The sequence below is a fragment of the Carcharodon carcharias genome, chromosome 8 (genome assembly GCF_017639515.1).
Source record: "Carcharodon carcharias isolate sCarCar2 chromosome 8, sCarCar2.pri, whole genome shotgun sequence".
NCBI classification, from domain to species: Eukaryota; Metazoa; Chordata; class Chondrichthyes; order Lamniformes; family Lamnidae; genus Carcharodon; species Carcharodon carcharias.
Window position 1 is genome coordinate 60,016,628 of NC_054474.1, and position 20,814 is coordinate 60,037,441.

General features: G+C 41.3%; 1 protein-coding gene across 1 annotated transcript in view; it reads right to left on the bottom strand.

The window, feature by feature from the left end:
* Positions 1-20,814, bottom strand: part of cdhr2 (cadherin related family member 2) — a 112,382-nt gene that overhangs the window by 38,279 nt on the left and 53,289 nt on the right. The window contains exons 17-19 of the mRNA XM_041194386.1: positions 6,250-6,319; positions 4,244-4,864; positions 698-769 (exon numbers count right to left, since the gene is read on the bottom strand). Coding sequence (XP_041050320.1) covers positions 698-769; positions 4,244-4,864; positions 6,250-6,319 — 763 coding nt within the window. The remainder of the gene's footprint in view (positions 1-697; positions 770-4,243; positions 4,865-6,249; positions 6,320-20,814) is intronic.

The following is a 20,814-nucleotide window of genomic DNA, read 5'->3' on the forward strand; positions in this document are numbered from 1 at the left end:
CGCTAGGCCTGCAACAGTGAAAAGAAAGGATATGATTTACATTCGGAGACTCTACAGAAAACTGGCTATAGTGGATTGGCTGCCTGTCCTACATGGTGCACAATTTTTCTTTAGATTGACTTCAGTGGAAAGGAAAGTTGGGCAGTGTGGATAGCAGGTACCACCACCTTTCACCAAGTGAAAATTACTCCCAAACTTTACCTGTTAGAAGTCAAATAAATTAGACAGTAGACATAGTACAAATTAATATTATCTGATGTTGAACGAGGAGAAGAACCTGTGTATTATGCTTGTGATCATGTGCCAGTGGCATATGGTTGTAATTAACACCTTTGTAGAATTCAGTAGAGTTATGGGAAGTGCAGAAAATCACTGCAGAAATTAGCATTCTTTTACATCAGTCAGCCTGCCTCAAGCAGCCTGAGCAACTTGCAGCCAGTAACATTCCCAGCAAGAAGCAGGAGTTCGTTGTTTCAATAGTAGCTTGGAACAAAAGTATTGAAACGATCAGACTGGTCTGGCTGTGGGCAATGATTGACAATACCAGTTTTGACTGCAGGACCTTAAAATGATTACAATATCAATAAAAATGAATGGGTTAGCATCTTTGTTATAAAGCAAAACAAGGATTTATACAAGTGCATTAATTAGCTTTTAGTAATATTGTGCAACATTACTTCAAAATAAGATGACATACCAGATACTCTTTCAAAGGCAAGAAACACAGGTACGTTGTCATTCGCATCCACAATATTGATTGTAAGTTTGCCTGTCAATGTTTAAAAACATCAATGATTAAAATGTAAAGTTTTATATGGGAACTCCAATTCTAATTAATTTATTAAACTAACCCTCTGAAGACAATTTTTTGAAGAAACAGTACATATGGTAGGATGCAGTTCTCACAAATCTCACAATTCTCTAATCAACAAAGCTCAGCCAGGCTGAGAAGTATAGGTGGAGAAGTCCCTTAGGAGGCTGGCTGCCCACCTCGTCCAACAGGTGCTGGCAAATGACTAGTGGAACGGGGGAAATCATAAATTCTCGATGAATAATTTAGCAGAAGCCTGCACTCAGTCAACATTAACAGTAACAATAATATTAATATGGTGCCTTTAATGTAAAAAAGGTTTTATTCCAAGATGTACTTCCTCCTTGTACCAAATCACTGAGTGGATAATTAAAATCTCCTAGAATATTATTATGTTATTTCCTGAACTGCCTTTAACTTCCATTTCCCTCCCACAATTAGGGGGCCTATAACCAATGTAACAATCCCTATCTTATCTTTGATCTCTAACCATGATGATGACTTCTGTCTGTTCCAGGACATGATGGACTATGCCCAGGATGCATGTCATTCTGGATTGAACATGGTCTGTTGTGGCTGTCGAGGCCATTTCATAAGTGGCAGTCCCTTCCGCAGCTGGCACAGAAGATTAACGTTGGCCTGAGGTAGACTGATGTTTTTTTTCTTCCACCAGGCTCTCTTTTCCGCCATCTGGTCATTTCCTTTGTCTTTTGCTTTTTTCACACCCTTCCTAACTGACTCTGGTTAGCAGCAAGGGCCTCCCATGAATTAACTCCAATCCCAGTTAACTTGAGGTCTCGCTTACAGACATCCTTGTATCACAGATGTGGGTGACTTTGTGGTCCCGTTTCGATACCAAGCTTGCCATTGAGCATGTCTTTGGGGATGTGGCTGCCATCCATTCAGTTCACGTGATCCACCAACAGAATCGCTGCTGACTCAAGAGAGTAAACATGTTGGGGATGCCCACACACTGGTGTACTTCCATATTCAGTACTTTGTCTTGCCAGGCAGTATTTGTCAGCTGGCAGGGGAGGTGGAAGCTGCTTTTCTTAGCTTGGATAAGTTGTCCATGCCTTGCTACTGTAAAGGAGGGTGCTGAGAACACAAGCTTGTACACATGGGGCAGATTTTTACAATTGGGTCTGCGGGCGTGCGCCCGGAATTCCCAAGCGTAAAATGACACGCAATGATGTTGGGGGTGCTTCCTGACGTCATCACGCACTCGCACGATATTTCGTTCAGTGGGCACGCACCAGATTCAGCCGCGCACCCGCCGATAATTAAAAGGCTTATTAAAGCCATTAACAACCTCATTAACTTGAAATTTACACTGCCCATCCAACCTAATGGTTGGTGGGAAGGCAAAAAGGCCAAACGGCCTTTACATTTTTTCGGAAACCTCAGCCACCAGCAGGATGAGGTTTCCTAAAGCTAATACACATTAAATAAAAACTTCATTTTGGAATTAAAAACATGTCCCATCTCATGTGACAGATTCACATGAGGAGACATGTTTTATTAAATTTTTACTGTCTTTATTAACTTTTTTAAAAAGCGCTTCAATCTCCCTGAGGCAGCTCCGTGCCTAAGGGAGAGATTGAAGCAATTTTTCGTGCGCATGCGCAAACTGCCAGTCCCGCTCACCCTCTTCGCCCCGCCCTCAGAGACAACGCTCAGCACTGCTGCTCGCGATCCACGCAGAGTGGGCCTTAATTGGCCTGTGTGAAATTGCGGGGTGGAGCCGATTGCGGGCAGCGGTCAGTTTCCCAGCCACCCCCGCCAAGCACCCCCGCCAAGGGCAAAATCCTGCCCACAGAGTTTTATATTTTTGGTTAGTTTGCTGTTGGTCCACACTCAACTTTGACATGACAACTGTGGCCTTGGCAATCTTGGTGCTGATTTCAGCATCAAAGGACAGGTTGCTGGTAATAAAAGTACGTGAAGCTGTCGATGACTTCCAGAGTGAGGTTGTCAGTGTTGGTTCAAGGTGGAGTCTCTACATCCTGGCCCATAACTTTGGACTTCCTGACGTTGATTGTCAATTCAAACTCCTTGCAGGCCCAGGGACCAATCTACAGGCTGTTATAACTGAACTTCATTATGGGATGCCAGCATGGCAACATCAGCAAACCTGCTGGCATTCCCTCCTTCACCAAAATGTCTCTTTCCTCTATTCTGTCTCTCTTAGCATCCAAAATATTCATTTTCCACTTCTGCCCCATTTTCAGCCAAGTTTTATTATTGCTATTAAATCTATGATTCTGATTTTAATCACCTGCTCACCAAGATTAGATTTTCTTGCTGTAAAGCTTAATGGATTTCCAAGGCATTAATAAGCTACTATATTAATTCAAACAGGACCTTCATTGTGCAAAGGGACTAATGCCTGTTTCAGGCATGGGCACTGCATGCCAATGTTTTTGGTTTTATCAATATGGCTGGTGGCACACTTCTAGCTTGTAATGAGTGCGCACTTCCTGCCAGCCATACTAGAAAGTCAGGAGGCCATTTAGCACCTGAAAAATGGATGCTGCACTGCTAGATTTCTAGGGTTAAATGTTCTGTCAATATTAGGTGATTGATCAAAACCAACACAATGTTACTCTCGTTGAAAACCAGGTTGACTGGGGCTTTGGGTCTTGGTGGAGTTGACACAGTCAAAGCCCATTTTGGTTCTCAGCTTCTGTACTCAGACGTTTCCACTGTACTTCTGTTACAATGATCATAAATACATGCACTTATTAGAGACATATTAAATTGAATAGAGCTCTCACTTTCTGATATATTACTCATGTAAGAAACTCGAGGGTTGCAGCTGCTACTTTGCCATCAGAAGTGGAATGGCATTACAAGCTGGAAGTGTGCCGCCAGTCATATTGATAAAGACAAAAACATTGGTATTCAATGCTCATGCCTGAAACAGGCATTAGCCCCATTGCATGATGAAGGACCCAGTAGCTGTTTGAATTAATACAGAAGCTGATTAATGCCTTGGAAATCCAGTAAGCTCTGCAGCAAAAGCATCTAAACTTGGTGGGAGGTAGAGATTTTGGGGGGGTGGGTGGGGAAAGAGGGGCCTTTTAGCATCATTGTGTCCTGACATTAATCTCATTCAAATCCTGATAGTTACAATCATTTACAAAGTTGGAGTGGAAAACATGCACATTTAAAGATGCAACAAAGGTAGCTGCTGAAATTAGATGATTGAAATCAGAACAGCATACGACTATTCCAACAGGGAAATTGCAAAGGGCCAAAAAAAATGGCTCCATAATTTTTGTTCCTTCCCTTGAAGAAGGAAGAGGCAGGATTGAAAAGGTGATCCCCCTGAAACTGACTTTGTCTCAAAGACTGAGAAGGATATAATGACTGTATATATTTTAAAAAGAACATCCAATAATATATTTGAGCATTAAAAGACTGGCTTACCAGTAGTAGATGGATAATTTTTTTCAGTGTAAAGGTCAGTAACACAAATTGTAATGTCCACCTGATCATACTCCTCATAGTCAATAACTGAAGATTCATTCATGTAGAGTGATCCATTTTCATAAAGCCCAAACCAGTCTTTGCATGGCGCATCTGGCTGAGCATCAATAATTTTAGACTTCAAACAAACCACTGAAACCAGCTTAAAAATTAAGGAGTGATTTGTATCAACATCAGTTGCAATTATGTCCCGCACTATTCCAAGATTGGTGTTATTTTCCATGACATCCAAATCCTTCATTGATTCCGGATCTAGTACAGGAGACTCATCATTCATGTCCAATACACTTACATAAACAGTTGCATGTGCTGACTTAGATGGAAATCCCAAATCTGAGGCACTGACTCCTAAAGTGTAAAATTTTGGTCCTTTGTCATAGTCTAGTGCTATTGTTGGATCAACAGTAATGTTTCCTTGGTACTGTTTTGGATAAATTTTATTGATTAACATTGTTCTGATTAGAAGGGTTCCTGTACTACCAGTTTCAATACGGTATATCAGCCGGTTGTTGATTTCTGTTGCATCATTGTCACTGGCTTTAACCAATGTCACAAAGGCTCCTGTATGCATGGTGAGAACAAATGAGAAAGGTGAGCATATTGCTCTAAGAAGAGATGTTAACATTAATACGGTTAATCAAGGAAAAAAATGAATATGTCACATTTCTTTGAACAGCATTACATTGAAGGTATTACTGTTTTATTTTGTAGTCTTTAAATTACAAATAGAATGGTTAAATAAGCCAGTGATAATTTATTCTGAACATGTACAGTTATTAAATCTTCAGTGAAATGTAGACAGCATGATGCATTTTGCTATTAAAAGATTTTTATTTGTATTATCAAATGAATGAAACTTGTGTTCTCCCCAGTTTTCATGTACCATTATCAATCAAGTGCTAAGCAATGACCAATCAAATCATAAAATTACAAAAACAAAAAACAAACATTATGGGCAGAATTTTCCCCCGTGGGTGGGGTGGCCGGGGGGGGGGGGGGGGGGGGGGGGGCGGGGGGGGAGTTCAAAACCGGGCGCGTGGAGGTGCACCTCCGATCGGGGCCCCCAATTGGGGGTGCGCTGCTATTTTATGTGGGTGGGCCAATTAAGGCCTGCCCAGCATGACGTCCGCAAAGAAGCGCTATGCGCTCCCTGTGCAGGTGGTTGGGGGTGGGGGGGGGGATTCCCTCAGCCGAGAGTGTGCTCTTTCAGGTACATTCATCTCCCTGAGGCTAAGTGCTGCCTCAGGGAGATCGGCTTGGCAGTAAAAAATATTAAAAACAGAAAAAAAAAAATTCCCTGACGTCCTCTCATGTGACACTGGTCCACTAATTACATTAATTACTTTGTCAATAGCCTCAAAAGGCCGTTGACAGGTCAGAGGGTGCACAGCTGATTCAGCTGAGCCCTCGCCGATCTGAAAATTTAAATGGGGCGGGGTGACGTCGGGAGTTCTGCCCAACTTCATCCCGCGTCATTTTACGTGTCGGCGAGCGGGCCCCTAGTTGACCGGGAAATTCTGGCCTACGTTTACAAGTACTGACAATGTTTATGGACTAAAAGTAATACTGGAAACATTAAAGGGCTGATTTTAAATCTACCTTCCTGGAAACTAGGCAGGTGGGTGGTTAAAATGGCCCATATGGGACTTAACCATTATGACCCTGCTGCAGATTCCTTCAGCTTTAATCTTAACCTGCTCTTCTGAGCAGACAAGTGGAGCACCCACCTGAAGCAGCAGAGTCCATCTTTAAAAATGCAGATATGGCTTTCAGTATCATCAGGACATGCTTATTATTTTAACTAGAAGGTTCCCTGGGGAAGCTATCAGTTCATGCACCAATTGGTAAATCAGGACAGGAAACTTATGCTCTAATGCACAAATATGAAATTTAATACATAACAAAGATCATCTCCTTATAGCTGCTATTTCAAAGTCATACCTTACCTAATGTGTTTTCCATTACAGAGGCATTATAGACAGACTCAGTAAATACTGGTGAATTGTCATTTTCGTCCTGTTGATTTTAAAAGAAAGAATATTTAAAAGTGTGCAAATTTTCTTCATTACTGCAAAATGTATTTTCATCCAAAAAAAGTACACAAACAACTTGAACCATTTTTAAATATTTCCTAATACAAATCACCTGGCTATATTTCAGCCTGATCAAACCTCCCCCCACTTCCAACATAATTAGGTTTAAAGTAGTTACAAAAGGGACAAAGAGAAATGGAAGGGGAACATACCCAATTGGCAAAGCCATTTTCAGTGATTTGAGAAGGAATCCAGCACAGGTGGACTGGAAACAAAAATTGGTGAAAAGAAGTAAATCAGGAATGGCAGGTATTCAAGGTGAAGATAGTTTGGGTACAAACCAAGTGTTTTTATACAAGGAGGAAAAAATATGACACCCAAAACTAGAGCTAAAGTATAAGCAAGGAAATGGAGAATAAAGTATAAAAAGGAGGTTTATGTCAAACATCAGGTACCAAATGCAGTAGAAGCCAAGGCTGGATTTTACCGTTGGGTGGGTGGACTGCTCACCAGCACCCCCTCCTGTCGCAAGAATCAGTCAGCAGCCAATGCATCGAAAAAATCCTACCCCACAGTTATAACATGTTGGTGGTGGGCTAAATAGGCCGAGAGTGAGACTTAAATCTCGAGGGCTGCTGGCTAATCATCCCAATAGTGCCAGAACTCAGTGGGCACCACAGCAGCCATGACGTCTGTACCCAGCTAAGTCGGAGGTCTTGGGATCGGGCAGGCCGGGGGCGGGCAGTGGTGCGACTGGCATGGGAGGACTTGTTCCGGAGGTCAGGTGGGGGGAAACAAAGTGGGGGGGGGGGGGGTGATGGTAACATCTGGGGATTGCCCTCAATGTGCAAAGTGCAACCCCCTTATATGCCCTCCCTTCACCTTTCCACCTTTACAAAGTTTTTCATTAAAAAATAGCCTGCCTATTCTCGCCTGCCTACGCCAACCAGTTTATGACATGGACAGCATATTATATGGGTCAATTGGCTTGTTAACAAGCTCAATTTACCTTTTAATTACTTATTTAAATATGGCAGGTGGGCTGACGATTTAACGCCTACAGTGTTATGGGGGACAGCTCATGGGTGAGTGGGAAGGTGGTGGATTTGCCACCCTCATATTTTACATGCCCCCCTGCCAAAAACACACCCAGTGGGGGGCTGTAAAATCCAGCCCCAAGGGTACAGAGTGCAGGGTGAAATTGAAAAAAGATATAAGAATAGTAAAGAGAAAGTGTGAGGAAAGATATATAGCATACAATGATAGCATATAATGGAACCCAAAAATTTCTTGTAAACATATAAAAATTAAAAGGATACACAAAGGAACAGTCGAGCCGATTAAAAAACAGATACCTTCTTGTGGAGGCACAAGGTATGTCTGAGGTACTGAATGAGTACTTCATATTTGACCTCACAAAAGAAGAGGATGAAATTAATCTCACAGTAGAGGAGGACAGAATAAAGATATTGGGTAGGATGAAAATAAATAGAAAAGAGGTGCTAAAAAGATTGTTTTCACTCAAAGTTAACAAGTTGTCAGGTGCAGATGGAATGCAAAGAAACATAAGTAGACCATTTAGCGCCCCCCCACAAGTCTGTTCTGCTATTCAAATGGGGTCACGGCGGATTTGAAGCCTAACATCAGAAATCTGTCCTTTCCACATATCCCTTAACACCCTTGATTAACAAGAACCTATTAATCTTTGTTTTAAAATTAACAGTTGATATGCCAACAATTGCCATTTGTTGAAGAGAGTTTCAGAATTCTACCACTCTTTGTGGGTAGAAATGTTTCCTAATTTTACTCCCAATCTTCCGCAAGCATGGCCCTGAGCTTCCTCTTGCTTGTTATTTCAATTTTCCATCTTTCTCCCACTCTGAACTTCCTGCCCTTGGCCTGCTACAATGTTTTAATGAAGCTCAAGGCAAGCTTGAGGAACAGAACCTCATCTTTCAGTTCAGAATTCCAAAGCCTTCTGCACTCAATACTGAGGGCAGAATTTTGCCCTCGGATGGCAGGCGGGCCCCACCAGCTCAGCAATGTGCGGCCAGTCGACCCCCGCCACCGAAACGGGGCCCGCCGCCATTTTGAGTGGGCGGGCCAATTAAAGCCCGCCCAGGGGCCTGCCCGACAGGAAGGGCATAGCACTTCCTGTGCGGGGGGGTGGAGGGAATCCCCATCTGTCAAAGTGCATTCTTTCGCACGTGTGCACGAAAGAGCGCACGGCTCCCTGAGGCAAAGTCCTGTCTCAGGGAGATTACTGACAGTGGAAAAAAACTTTAAAAATAGAAAAATTAAAAAATTATTAACATGTCCCCCTCATGTGACAATGTCACACGAGATGGGACATGTTAATAAATATCACATAAAATGTATTAAAGTTTTTAAAAACGGACATGAAAGCTCACCCCGCCAGTGGATGAGGTTTCATGTATTATCAGGAGCCCACTGGGGCTCCTGGCCTGCCCGCCAGCCTTAAGGTTGGACGGGCAGGCCTTTAATTATCTTAATTACTCTGTCAATGGCCTCAATTGGCCAGTGACAGGTCGGCGGGTGAACAGCTGATTTCGCTGTCCGCCCACCTTCCTAAAAATTTAAAGGGACCGGGATGACTTCGGGGGTTCCTCTCGACATCATCCCACGTCATTTTCCTGTCGGCAAGTGGGCCCCACCCTCAAATCACTAACAGGAAAATTCAGGCCTGAGTGTTGATCGTAACGTCTGCCTCCATTTTTTTTTTGCTGGTTCAGCTTTGTTTCTTGTTTCTTTATTTCTTCACTTTGCATTCAGATGGCTGCTACCAGCCATTCACACCTCACCTGGATATATCTTTTGTTTTTTTATTCTTTTTGTACCATCGAATCTTTTGTCATTTAATTTCTCCTGCCGTCCATCCTATCATATACCTTCCCTTTTATCCTTCCTCCCCCTTTCCCCTGCTCAAAAGCTATTACATGTTTATCTTTCCTCAGTTCAGATGAAAGGTGATCAACCTGAAGCGTTAACTGTGGCATCAAGGAGCCCGAGCAAAACTGGAGTCAATGGAATCGAGGGAAAACTATCCACTGGTTGGAGTCATACCTAGCATAAAGAAAGATGATTGTGGTTGTTGGAGGTCAATCCCCTCAGTTTCAGGACATCACTACAGGAGTTCCTCAGGGTAGTGTTCTAGGCCCAACCATCTTCAGCTGCTTCATCAATGACCTTCCATCCATCATAAGGTCAGGAGTAGGGATATTCACTGATGATTGCCCATATGCAGAAAGGTCTGGACAACACTCAAGCTGGGGCTGATTAGTGGCAAGTAACATTTGCATCAAACAAGTGCCAGGCAATGACCATGTCTAACAAGAGAGAGTCCAACTATTGCCTCTTGACATTCATTGGTATTACTATTGCTGAACCCCTCACTATCAACATCCTGGGGTTACCATTGACCAGAAACTGAACTGGACTATCCATATAAATACTGTGACTACAAGAGCAGGTCATAAGCTGGGAATCCTGCAATGATTAACTGCCCTCCTGACTCCCCAAGGCCTGTCCGTCATCTACAAGGCACAAATCAGGAATGTGATGGGATACTCTCCACTTGCCTGAATGAGTGCAGCTCCAACAACATTCAAGAAGCTCAACACCACCCAGAACAAAGAAGCCCACTTGACTGGCTACTCATCTACCATCTCCAACAGCCACTTCCTCCACTACTGACATGAGTAACACAGTGTGTACCATCTACAAGATGCATTGCAGCAACTCATCAAGATTCCATCTAAACCAGTAACCTCTACCACCTCGAAGAACAAGGGCAGCAGATGCATGGGAACACCACTAACTGCAAGTTCCCCTCCAAGCCACACACCATCCTGACTTGGAATTATATCACCATTCATTCACTGCTGCTGGGTCAAAATCCTGGAACTACCTCTCAAACAGCACTATAGGTGTATCTACACCACGTGGACTGCAGCAGTTCAAGGCCGCAGCTCACCACCACCTTCTCAAGGGTAATTAGGGATGGGCAATAAAAGTGCTGGCACAGCCAGCAACATCCTTGCACCATGAATGAATAAAAAAATTCTGTTTCTCTCCACAGATCCTGCCTGATCTGTGTTATGCCGCTAGACTCAACAAGGCAGTTGTGTTGAAAATTGACTCTCCTATTTTACAGTAAAACAGGATGCCCTGGAATGCGGGTTGGTGTGAAGTTGTACTAAACTCTGCACAATGACAGGCCCATGTGACTTGGTTGCCATAGGGGCAGGGCCCATGTTGGAATTCATAGAAACTCAAGTGGCAGCTTTCACACCTGAACACAAAGGAGAAGGCAGCTGTGCTTGCTACTTGCAAACTCTCAGACTCTTAGAGGCAGTCAGACTGGAAGCAGATGTTGCTATGCCAGGCAGAGTAAAAGGACTGCTTTTGAGTTAATCACCAAGTGGAGTCCTGCTGAGGATGCAACCCCTGTTCAAAGGAACAGAGCTTGTCATGGAAAGTTGAAGACCAAAGAATCACCAGTAGATTCCTTTCTGCTGAAAGTCCATTCAAGCATGCTTAGAAGGTTTAGTGAAGGGGATTTTGTGTAAAAGTGCACTGGAAGATTCACCCTGGCAGGGCAGGGAGAGGGAGCCTGTTGAATCCCCAAGAGACATTTGGGACTGTAAATACAAGATTACATATCTACTGAGAATGTGCTTTAATGTATAAATGTGGCGTGGGGTTTTCAGTTGTGTTAAGAAGTTATTGAGGAATACCTATTCTGTAGTTTAGTGTATTAGTTGCCAAAACTAAGTAATGTTTAGTTTACGTTGATCTTAGTGTATTTGTTACAGTAAAAGTCTTAAAACATAGAATCTTGTCATGCAATTCTTTGTGTAGGTCACTGGGAAATTCATATCTCCTTTGAAAAATTATCCTTCTGTACAGGGATCATAACACCTGCTGAGTATTTCCAGCATTTTTTGTTTTCATTACTCCAGACTTTGTGGACTATACTCTGCTAGTTATAGATTCCCCAACCTCCCTATCTACTCCCTGTAATGCTTTGAAAACTTGAATCAAATCACCTCTTAGCCTTCTAAATTCCAGGGCATACAGTTTGTTCTCATTCTTCTCATAATTCAACCTTTGGATTCAAGTTATCATTCTGGTCAATGTATGCTGCACTCCCACCAAGGTCAATATATCTTTCCTGAGGTTTGGTGCCCAGAGCTACCTGAGATCTAACCAGGGTTTTGGAAAGTTGAAGCATTACTTTTACCCCTTGCATTCTAGTTGTCGAGATATAAAGACCAGCATTCCATTCATCTTTTTGATTTGATATTTCTATTTATAGCATTTTAATCATTCATGTACTTGGACCCCCATGTGTCTTTGGATCTCTGTGGTTTCTAGATTTTCACCATTTACAATCTACGCTGCTATATCCTTTTTTAGGTTCAAAGTGAACAATCTCATGTTTGCTTATATTGAAATCCATTTGTCATAGTTTTGACTATTCACTTAACCTTTCAATATCTCTTCATAATGTTACAATAATGGTTTTCCATCTGAACTACCTATAATGCGACCGATTTTTGTACATAGGCAAATTTGGATATGTGGTTTTCTATCCATCATTAATAAATATGGCGAACAGTTGAGGACCCAAAGGTGAATGTGCAAGGACACCACTTGTCACATTCGGGCACCTGCTCATCCCTACTTTCTGTCCCCTGCCATAATCTAACAGAACTGTTCCTGAGTTGAGAGAACTTTGGAAGATTATTGTTAGGGCACCTACAATGTTCTCACCTACCCTGGGATGGAAACCATCTGGTTTTGAAGATTTGTCATTCTTTAATGTCATTATTTTCTACATTACTGTTATTCTGCTTATGTTAATTTTGATAACTCCTTAAATCTGATTCAGTATTTGTTTCCTTTGGATGTCTTGCATGCTGACTTCTTCCTCAGCTGTAAATACTGATGAAAAGTAATTATTCAGCATCTCCACCAGTTCCTTGTTCTCATTAACAATATCACTGTTATCAGCTGCCATGGAGCCCACATTGCTTCTGATTGCTCTCTTTACCCTAATGTAATTGTTAAAAAAAGTCATATTGACCTTTGCCAGTTTCTTTTTATACTCCCTTTTTGCAGCTCTTATGACCTGTTTTGTCAGCTGTTGCTGTTCTTTGAATCTTACCCATTCACCAGGATCTATTTTGCATTTTTGTAGTTTTATGTTGTCTCTTATCTCTTTACTTGTCCATGACTGTCTTTTATGGCAAGTCGAGTTCTTGTCTTTGAGGGGTATAAACTGGTTCTGCATCATATTAAATTATTTTTTGAACACCTTCCACTGATCTTCTGTCATTTTATCTTTGACACATTTGTCCCTGTCTCACCCCATTGAAGTCAGGCTTACTTAAATCTGGAATCTTATTAGTCATTTTGTGTTTCTCCATTTCAAACAATACATTAACCTCAGTCAGATTATGATCGCTATTAAATAAATTTTTCATGCATCATTAAGCTGCTAACTAAATCTGGCTCATTACTAAATCTAATATGGCAGGCCCACTTGTTGGCTCTAGGGCACATTGTTGCAGAAGGCTATCCTGGGCACAATCATGAAATTCAATAAATTTCTTATATGTGCTAGTCTGCTTATCCCAATCTATATGAAAATTAAAATCCTTCATTCAACCATTCTGCCTTTGCTGCATGCTTGTCTAATCTCTGCATTTATACAATTTTCACAGCTGCTACCAGAGATCCAGTACTAAATTCCGACTATAGTCTTAAATCCTTTTCTATATCTTAATTCTATCCATAAAGTCTCCGCTACCTGCTCACCTCTCATTATATCCTCCCTTATCATTTAAGTTATTTCATACTTCATCACTAAGGTTACTCCTCCCCCTCTTCCATTTCGTGTCAACCTTATAACCTGGTATTTAGGAGTGTTGACTGTCTTGCAGCCATGTTTCAGTAATGGCTACTAAGTCTTACCCTCCAAGTTGAACTTGTAATTGCAATTCATTGTATCCCATGTTTCTGAGGGAAGCAAGGATGGAGATGGTAAAAGCTCTGACTACAACCTTTCAATCATCCTCAAATATGGGAGTAGTGCCAGAGGATTGTAGGACTGCAAATGTTAAACACTGTTCAAAAAAGGGGAGAGGGATAAACTTGGTATCTGTAGGTCAATCAGTCTAATATCATTGGAGGGCAAACTATTAGGACCATTGTTGAGGACAAAAATAATTCTATTTTGGAGAAGCCACAGGTTAACAAGGGGCAGCCAGTACAGATTTGTGAAAAAGAAATTGTGCCTGAGTAGCCCGACTGAATTCTTTGATGAAGAGAAAGAGATGAAGAAGGTAATGCAATAGATGTTGTACATGTAGGAAATTGATAAAGTACCATAAAAATAGACTTATTTGCAAATAGAATGATTTGGGATTAAAGGGACAGTAATAATTTGGGTAACTGGCTCAGAGGCAGGACACAAAGCGCTGGATTCTCCTATCCCAGCGTCCCAGGGACTTAAGTGCATCAGGTGGGCTTTAAAAATGATGGGCAAACCTGATTCAAGGATTCCCACCCCTTCCTGGTGCTGCCAATATTTAGCGGTGTGGGATAAGGGGGAAGGTCGAGAGCCAACACAATTGTGCCAAACTATTGCAGAAGAGGGTATTTCAGGACTTTTGCAATTTTCATGGATGTGGATCAGTTTTGGAAGGTGATGCGATTCACAGCAGCACAAAGATGCTGTGAACCATGGGGGGGAACCGTGGTTTGGAATCGAAAACCATATAAAAAGGGGAGGCAGTGGCATAGTGGTATTGTCACTGGATTGGTAATCCAGAGACCCAGTGTAATGCTCTGGGGACCTGGGTTCAAGTCCCACCACAGCAGGTGGTGGAATTTGAATTCAAAACAAAAAAAAAAACCTGGAAATAAAAGTCTACTTATTGTAAAAACCCATCTGGTTCTTTAGGGAAGGAAATCTACCTGGTCTGGCCTACATGTGACTCCAGACCCACAGCAATGTAGTTGACTCTTAAATGCCCTCTAAACAAGGGCAATGAGAGATGGGCAATAAATGCTGGCCTAACCAGTGACACCCATATCCCATGAATGAATAAAAAGAAACTAAGTTCAAGGGCTGTTACAAACGACACCTGAAATGCTGTATTATAAGTTATATATGTTTTTAATACAGTGAGTAATGATAAAGCTTTGTTTTGAAAAGCTAAATGACTGTTGAATGAAGTGATTGCTAGATTGCCAATTCTAACATCTGGCAAGCTGTCAAGGGAATGAACAGCATTGTGAAGATTGAAAAGTCTTCAGATGTATTTGAGTACATTATCCACTAGGTAAAGTGCTATTGTACAATGTGGAATAGTTAGATCCAGATCCAATGGTGTAAAATGTGCTCAAAGGTTTGATTTTTGTTCCTTGAAGTTCAGCTCGGCCATCCATTTAGCAGTTTCAAAACTTTGACAGATAGTTGAGCTTTCGTTATCTTTGAAGTTCAGGTCAGAGGTCTGCTTGGTTGTTTCGGGCTGTTTTCAAAGACTTGAATGGATTCAACTCAGGAGGATTTTCTGACACAGTTGTTCAATGAAATATCATAATGAATGTTTGGCTGACTTCCAAACTCACTGATGGATTCAGCTTAGGAGCAGTTATTTACAGTCATTCAATGGAATCTCACTGTGAATGTGTGGCTGACTTCCAAACCTACTAATGAATCCTGACACAGCTGTCAAAGGGAATGTGAGCTGGTTATTTTAATAGATTTATGACCTGTTGAGAGGATTGTGGTTTTAAGTAGATTTCATGTAATGTTTGTTTTGACACATTTATGAACTTTGCAAAGACTTCCCAACATTATTACAGAGCTTTGTTTATAGTGGATATTGGGTGAGTGGGTTGGGAGCATACAGGGAGGGGAAAGCTGAAGGAGGGATATGGGGGTTATGGTGGGCAAGGGGGGATAAGGGGGGTATGGAGAGAGTGAGGTGGTGGGTGGTGAGGGTTATGAGACCTCACACTTATCTCCATAACTGGACTTATGTCTCAGCAAATGGAGGCAGATATTTTAACCTGCCTCAGCATCAACCTCCATCTCCACTTTCAGCTTAAGGTAACAGGCCCTACTCCAGTCTATCCCTGACTCCCCACCATGAAAACAGCATTGGCAGGCACTGCCAGTCAGGAGATGGGTTTGCAACATCAGGAAATCTCCCAACTCTTGCCTCCAAGATGAAAATCCGACCCAAAGAGTAGCTATGAATGGATTTCTTTTCTGACTGTAGGAATGTACTGGGGTCCCCCTGGGATTGGTATCAAGATCATAGCATATCTTCTTATATATAAATGAGCTGTTTCTGATTTTTGAGAGTACAATTTCAAAATTTGAAGGTGATACAAACCTTTGCAATGTGGTAAACAGCAAGGAGGATATTAGCAGACTTCAGGAGAACTTAGGTGAAATGGGCAGTCAGATACAGATACAGCTTAATATGGGTAAATGTGAAGTAATATGCTTTGGGAAGGATAACTTGAGAGACAGTATAATCTTAATGGTACAATTTTAAGGGATGCACAAAATTTGAGGGGCCTAATGGTACATATTCAAATCTCTGGAGGTGGCAGAGCAAGTTGATAAGATGGTTAAGAAAGCTTATGTGTTACTTGACTTTGTAAATAGGAATATTGAATAAGAAAACAAGGATGTCATGTTAAACCTTTGCCAACCACTGATTATATCTCAGCCGGAGTATTGTGTACAATTCTGGCCACCACATTTTAGGAAGAATATCTTTGAGGGGGTATGTGGGAAGTTTACCAGGATGTTAACAGAGATGAGAGGTTTTAGACATACGTTGACATTGGAGAAGCTAGGATTGTTCTGGTTAAATCAGAGAAGGTTAAGGAGAAATTTAATCAAAGTATTCAAATTATGATGGGTTTTGATAGAAAAACTGTTTCTTCGGATAGGAAGGTTGGTAACAAGTGGTCATATATTTAAAATAATTGGCTAAAGAACTTGAGGGAAAATAATGAGGTTTTTCTTTGTAGACAGAGGGCTGTTAAGTTCAGGAACAGGCTGTCTGAAGGAGTGCTACATGCAGATTTCAAAGGAACTTCCAAAAGGCAATTGGACATTAGTCATCATGCTTTACGATGACTAATTTGCAAGGTTATGGAGACAAAGCTAGAGATCTGAAACTATATTGGCCAGTTCTTTCAAAGAGCTGGCACATGCACGTGTTATAAGATTCTCTGATTCTAAGTGTCTCTGATATTAAAATTATTCTGATTTTCTTGTTGCAAAATACAATAATTTCACTAAATACCATTTTAATTTATCTAACTAATTGCTATCTATGTGGATTTCTGACCCTCATTAGTTTTCTTTAAACATTCTGATTGATAACATATATCGGATTATTTATAAATACTTTAAAACTCACAAGTCTCAGCACTGATCCCTGTTACATCCCCAGTCACCACTGTCCAGCTAGATATTAATTGTTATGTTTTCTTTCCTGTTATTTTATCAACTCATTATCCAATTTACAATGTCCTACCAGTAATCCAGGTGTTTCACTTTAACCACAATTCTCTCTCGAGTCATAGGCCTCAATTTTAATTAAGGGCTATATTTTGATGGGTTAATTGAAATACAAGTTCCAATTTTAACTAGAGGATGGGCTGGGTTGAATTTGGGGTTGTGTCATAAGCTGTCTGCTCAAGCTCTAGAGATCCAATACATTTCTATGACTCAGATAATGCGTGAAATTTTAAAATAATTCCAATAATTGTTTAGCTATAGCTACTCTTTTGCAAATATATGCTAGCTCCAAATTACTTTCTTTACTTCTTTTAAATGCACTAAGTGTTACCTCCTTAACAAAAATATTTTATTATAAATGCAACCAAACAGCTATAAGTCCTAGCATATTTGACTTCCTACTGAAAAATTAGGACATGAACTATTTTCCCATTTTCTATTTTTGTCTCTCTATCCTGTGACCTATGACAAGTTTCTTCTTTGTAAAATTCTATTTCAATGCTGCAAATTATTTTATTACAGGCCAGTAAGTACATACAATTGATTGTATTGTCCTGATCTTATCGCACAGGATTAGAAGGGGTGGTGCAATCTTGCAGTGGAAGAACCCAGGAGAACGAGTTTTCTTCATATCCTGCCAAATTTAAACCACAGGACCTGATTATCATCTTTTGTGCCTGTTTCCCTGTGGCAGCCAGCTAGGTTGAAAGATTGGCTGGCTGTGGGGTGGGTAGGCCCTCAGCACCTTGTCACAGCTGGGGAGTTGTTGGATCCTAGCCACCAGTTTGTTGGGACTTATGGATCCTGGTTGCATGCTTGTTGTGGGATGGCTGAGTTGGTACAATAGACAGAACTGATCAGCAGACAGTTCTTAGGTACAAAGCAGCTACACTTGTGTGCTTTCACATCTAACCCTATCTCCATACTACTGACTATTAACTACAAACTACTGACTACGGAGTTAGCCCGCGCTACTCTTCTATTGGTTACATAAGATCATGTGATCTTCTTTTATAACATACTTCTTAAAGTTATTCCACACATTACATAAAACCATAATTACCACAGGAGTAAAGAGGACAGGCGGAGGGATTGAAATGGCAAGAAGGAGGTGGGAAGAAGATTAGAGGCCAAAAGGGAGATGGAAAGCTGGGATCCAAGGAAGATTGGGGTCCAGAACAGAGTGGATGTTGGAGACTGAGGTCAGGAGAAGATCAGGGCCTAGCAGAGGGATGTTCAGAGGCAAGAGGAGAAATAAAAAGAGTTAGGAGTTAATGGGAAGATTTGAGGGGTATCCGAATGCGGTGATGAAGGCCTAGGAAACCTGGTTGGCCAGGTTTATATTTAAAATGGTAGTTATATCTGAGGCATGCAGCCTCATTATAATATTTAAATGAACAACCCATCTCTCGAGAGGGTTGGCTGACCAGCCCAACACCAGCGCTTCCCCTCACTGTTAAAACTGGATGTAGGTGGGTTGGAGGCAAATGAGGTAGGTATTCAGATTTTTAATATTTTTACATCCCACTCAATCCAAACCCACCACTGTGGGAAATCTAAAATTCTCCCATGATCTAGATTTCTCTGTCTATCATTATTTTAATTCTTACTCTAGTTCAATTTTAGCAAACAACTTTATCATTTCACAAAAAAAATCAGTCAAAGGCACTGTCACTTAATGTCAACTGTTATGAATGCAAGGTCTTATAAGACAATTATGTATTGGACTGTCTTTTTAATTCAAGGTTAATGACAAACTGAAAAGGTACATGTGACTAGCTGCCAGTTCTGCCCAGCGATAAGACATTGTGACCTGGTTACCAAGGCGACCAAGGGCCCAGGTCAGATATCCGTGAAACCCATGTGCTAGGTTTAACGCCTGAAAACAAAAGACAGAGCATCTGGCATTGCCATGGGTAAACGTATAGACTCTGAGACAGTTGTTCTTGCTTTTGTGTAGACTTACAGACACCCAGTCTGATTGAAAAGACCTGAGACACAGAGAGAGGGAGAGACAGAAAAATAACAGCCATTACAAACGGCCAGGGAAAAGCTGATCTCTGCTAGCTACTAGGCTGAATGCTAGTGAAAGCCTGTCGTCCAATTAAATAGAAGGAATCTGCACAGATTTAAGGTCACTTAAAGATTCATTCTGGTGATACCAGGGAAGGAATCACTAGAGTGAGCCTTGTTGCTGGGAGATGTTTCAGTAATTCTCAGAAGACTGAGGGACAGGACAGACACTGGAAGTTACTGGATGTTGGCGAAATGGAGAAGTGAAACCATTGAAAGCAGGGAATCACTTTGGGTTGTTCTCTGTAAAAACTGAAATTCTACGGATTGCATGTTGTAAAGTATAAATGTTTATATGTGACGTGGAGTTCTCAGTCACGTTAAGACATTAATAAGGATGATCTTTTCTATAGTTTAGAGTATTAGTTGCTAAGTAACATTCAGTTGATGTTGATTTTAATATGTTTGTTACAGCAAAAGCCTTAAAACTTGAAATGTCACTTGGTGGTACAGAACTTGAGTACTGCTGAAAAAAGTAACATGCTGTTGAAGCTTTTTATCTTTCACACCTCAGGACAGATGCAAGAATGCCAAATTTCAGATAGCAACAATTAATACTCCATGAGAAAGGGGTGCTGATTGGTTGGCAAATCAACTGATTGGTTGAGGCATTACCACGGAGAATGCACCAGGGAACTATTGTCCCTCACACTTTTGTTTAATTCATAAAAGGCACAATGCCTGGATATGTTCCTTTCTCCTGCTGAGGACAGGTACCTGCCTATGAATACATGTAGCTTCCAGCAAGCATAAATAAGCTACACTGTGACAAAAACAAAAAATGCTGGAAAAACGCAGCTGGTCTAACAGCATCTGTGGAGAGAAAAACAGAGTTAACGTTTCGAGTCCGTATGACTCTTCTTCAGAGCCAAAGAGAAGTAAAAATGTGATGAAATTTACACTGTTTAACGGGGATGAAGCAGGTGAAGCTGGATAGAAAGCCAGCAGGGGCAAAGGAGAGTTTGCCAAAGATGTCAAGAACAAAAGGACAAAAGGGTGTTAATGGTAGTGATAAGGGCTAAAGGAGGTGCTGATGGTGGCATTAAGGTAAGAAAGCAGAATGTGATAATAGCAGGACAAGGGTAAGCACTCTGGAAAGAACAACATGAACAAGTGATCGAAGGTGTACAGCAAAGCGTTTAGTCTCTCCAGTGTAGAGTAGACTGCATTGGGAGCAGCGAATGCAGTGGACCAAATTGAAGGAAGTACAAGTGAAGCGCTGCTTCACCTGAAAGGAGTGTTTGGGCCCTTGGTCTGTCTGCAAGCATGACCCAGACCATCCTGTCACTTGCCATTTGAACACCCCATCCTGCTCTCATGCCCACATGTCCGTCCTTGGCCTACTGCAATGTTCTAGTGAAGCCCAATGCAAACTGGAGGAACAGCACTCATCTTCTGATTACAGCCTTCTGGACTTAACACTGAGTTCAACAACTTCAGACCATGAACTCGCTCCTCCATTCTCACCCCTTTTTTATCCCTTTTTTCAATATTTATTTTTTAATTTTTATTTTTTATCCACTTAATTTCATTTTAATATTTTTTCTTTATTGTTTTATCCCCACCTTTTATCCTATTTTCAATCCATTTTACCTCCCCACCACCCCACCCCACCCCCACAAGGGCATCTGTCACTTGTTCATGTTGTTCTTTCCAAAGTACTTACTCTAGTCCTGCTATTATTACATTCTGTTTTCTTACCTTAATGCCACCATCGGCACCTTCTTTAGCCTGTACCACTACCATTAACCGTTAACTATTTTTCTCTCCACAGATGCTGTTTGACCTGCTGAATTTTTCCAGCATTTACTCTTTTTGCTTCAGAT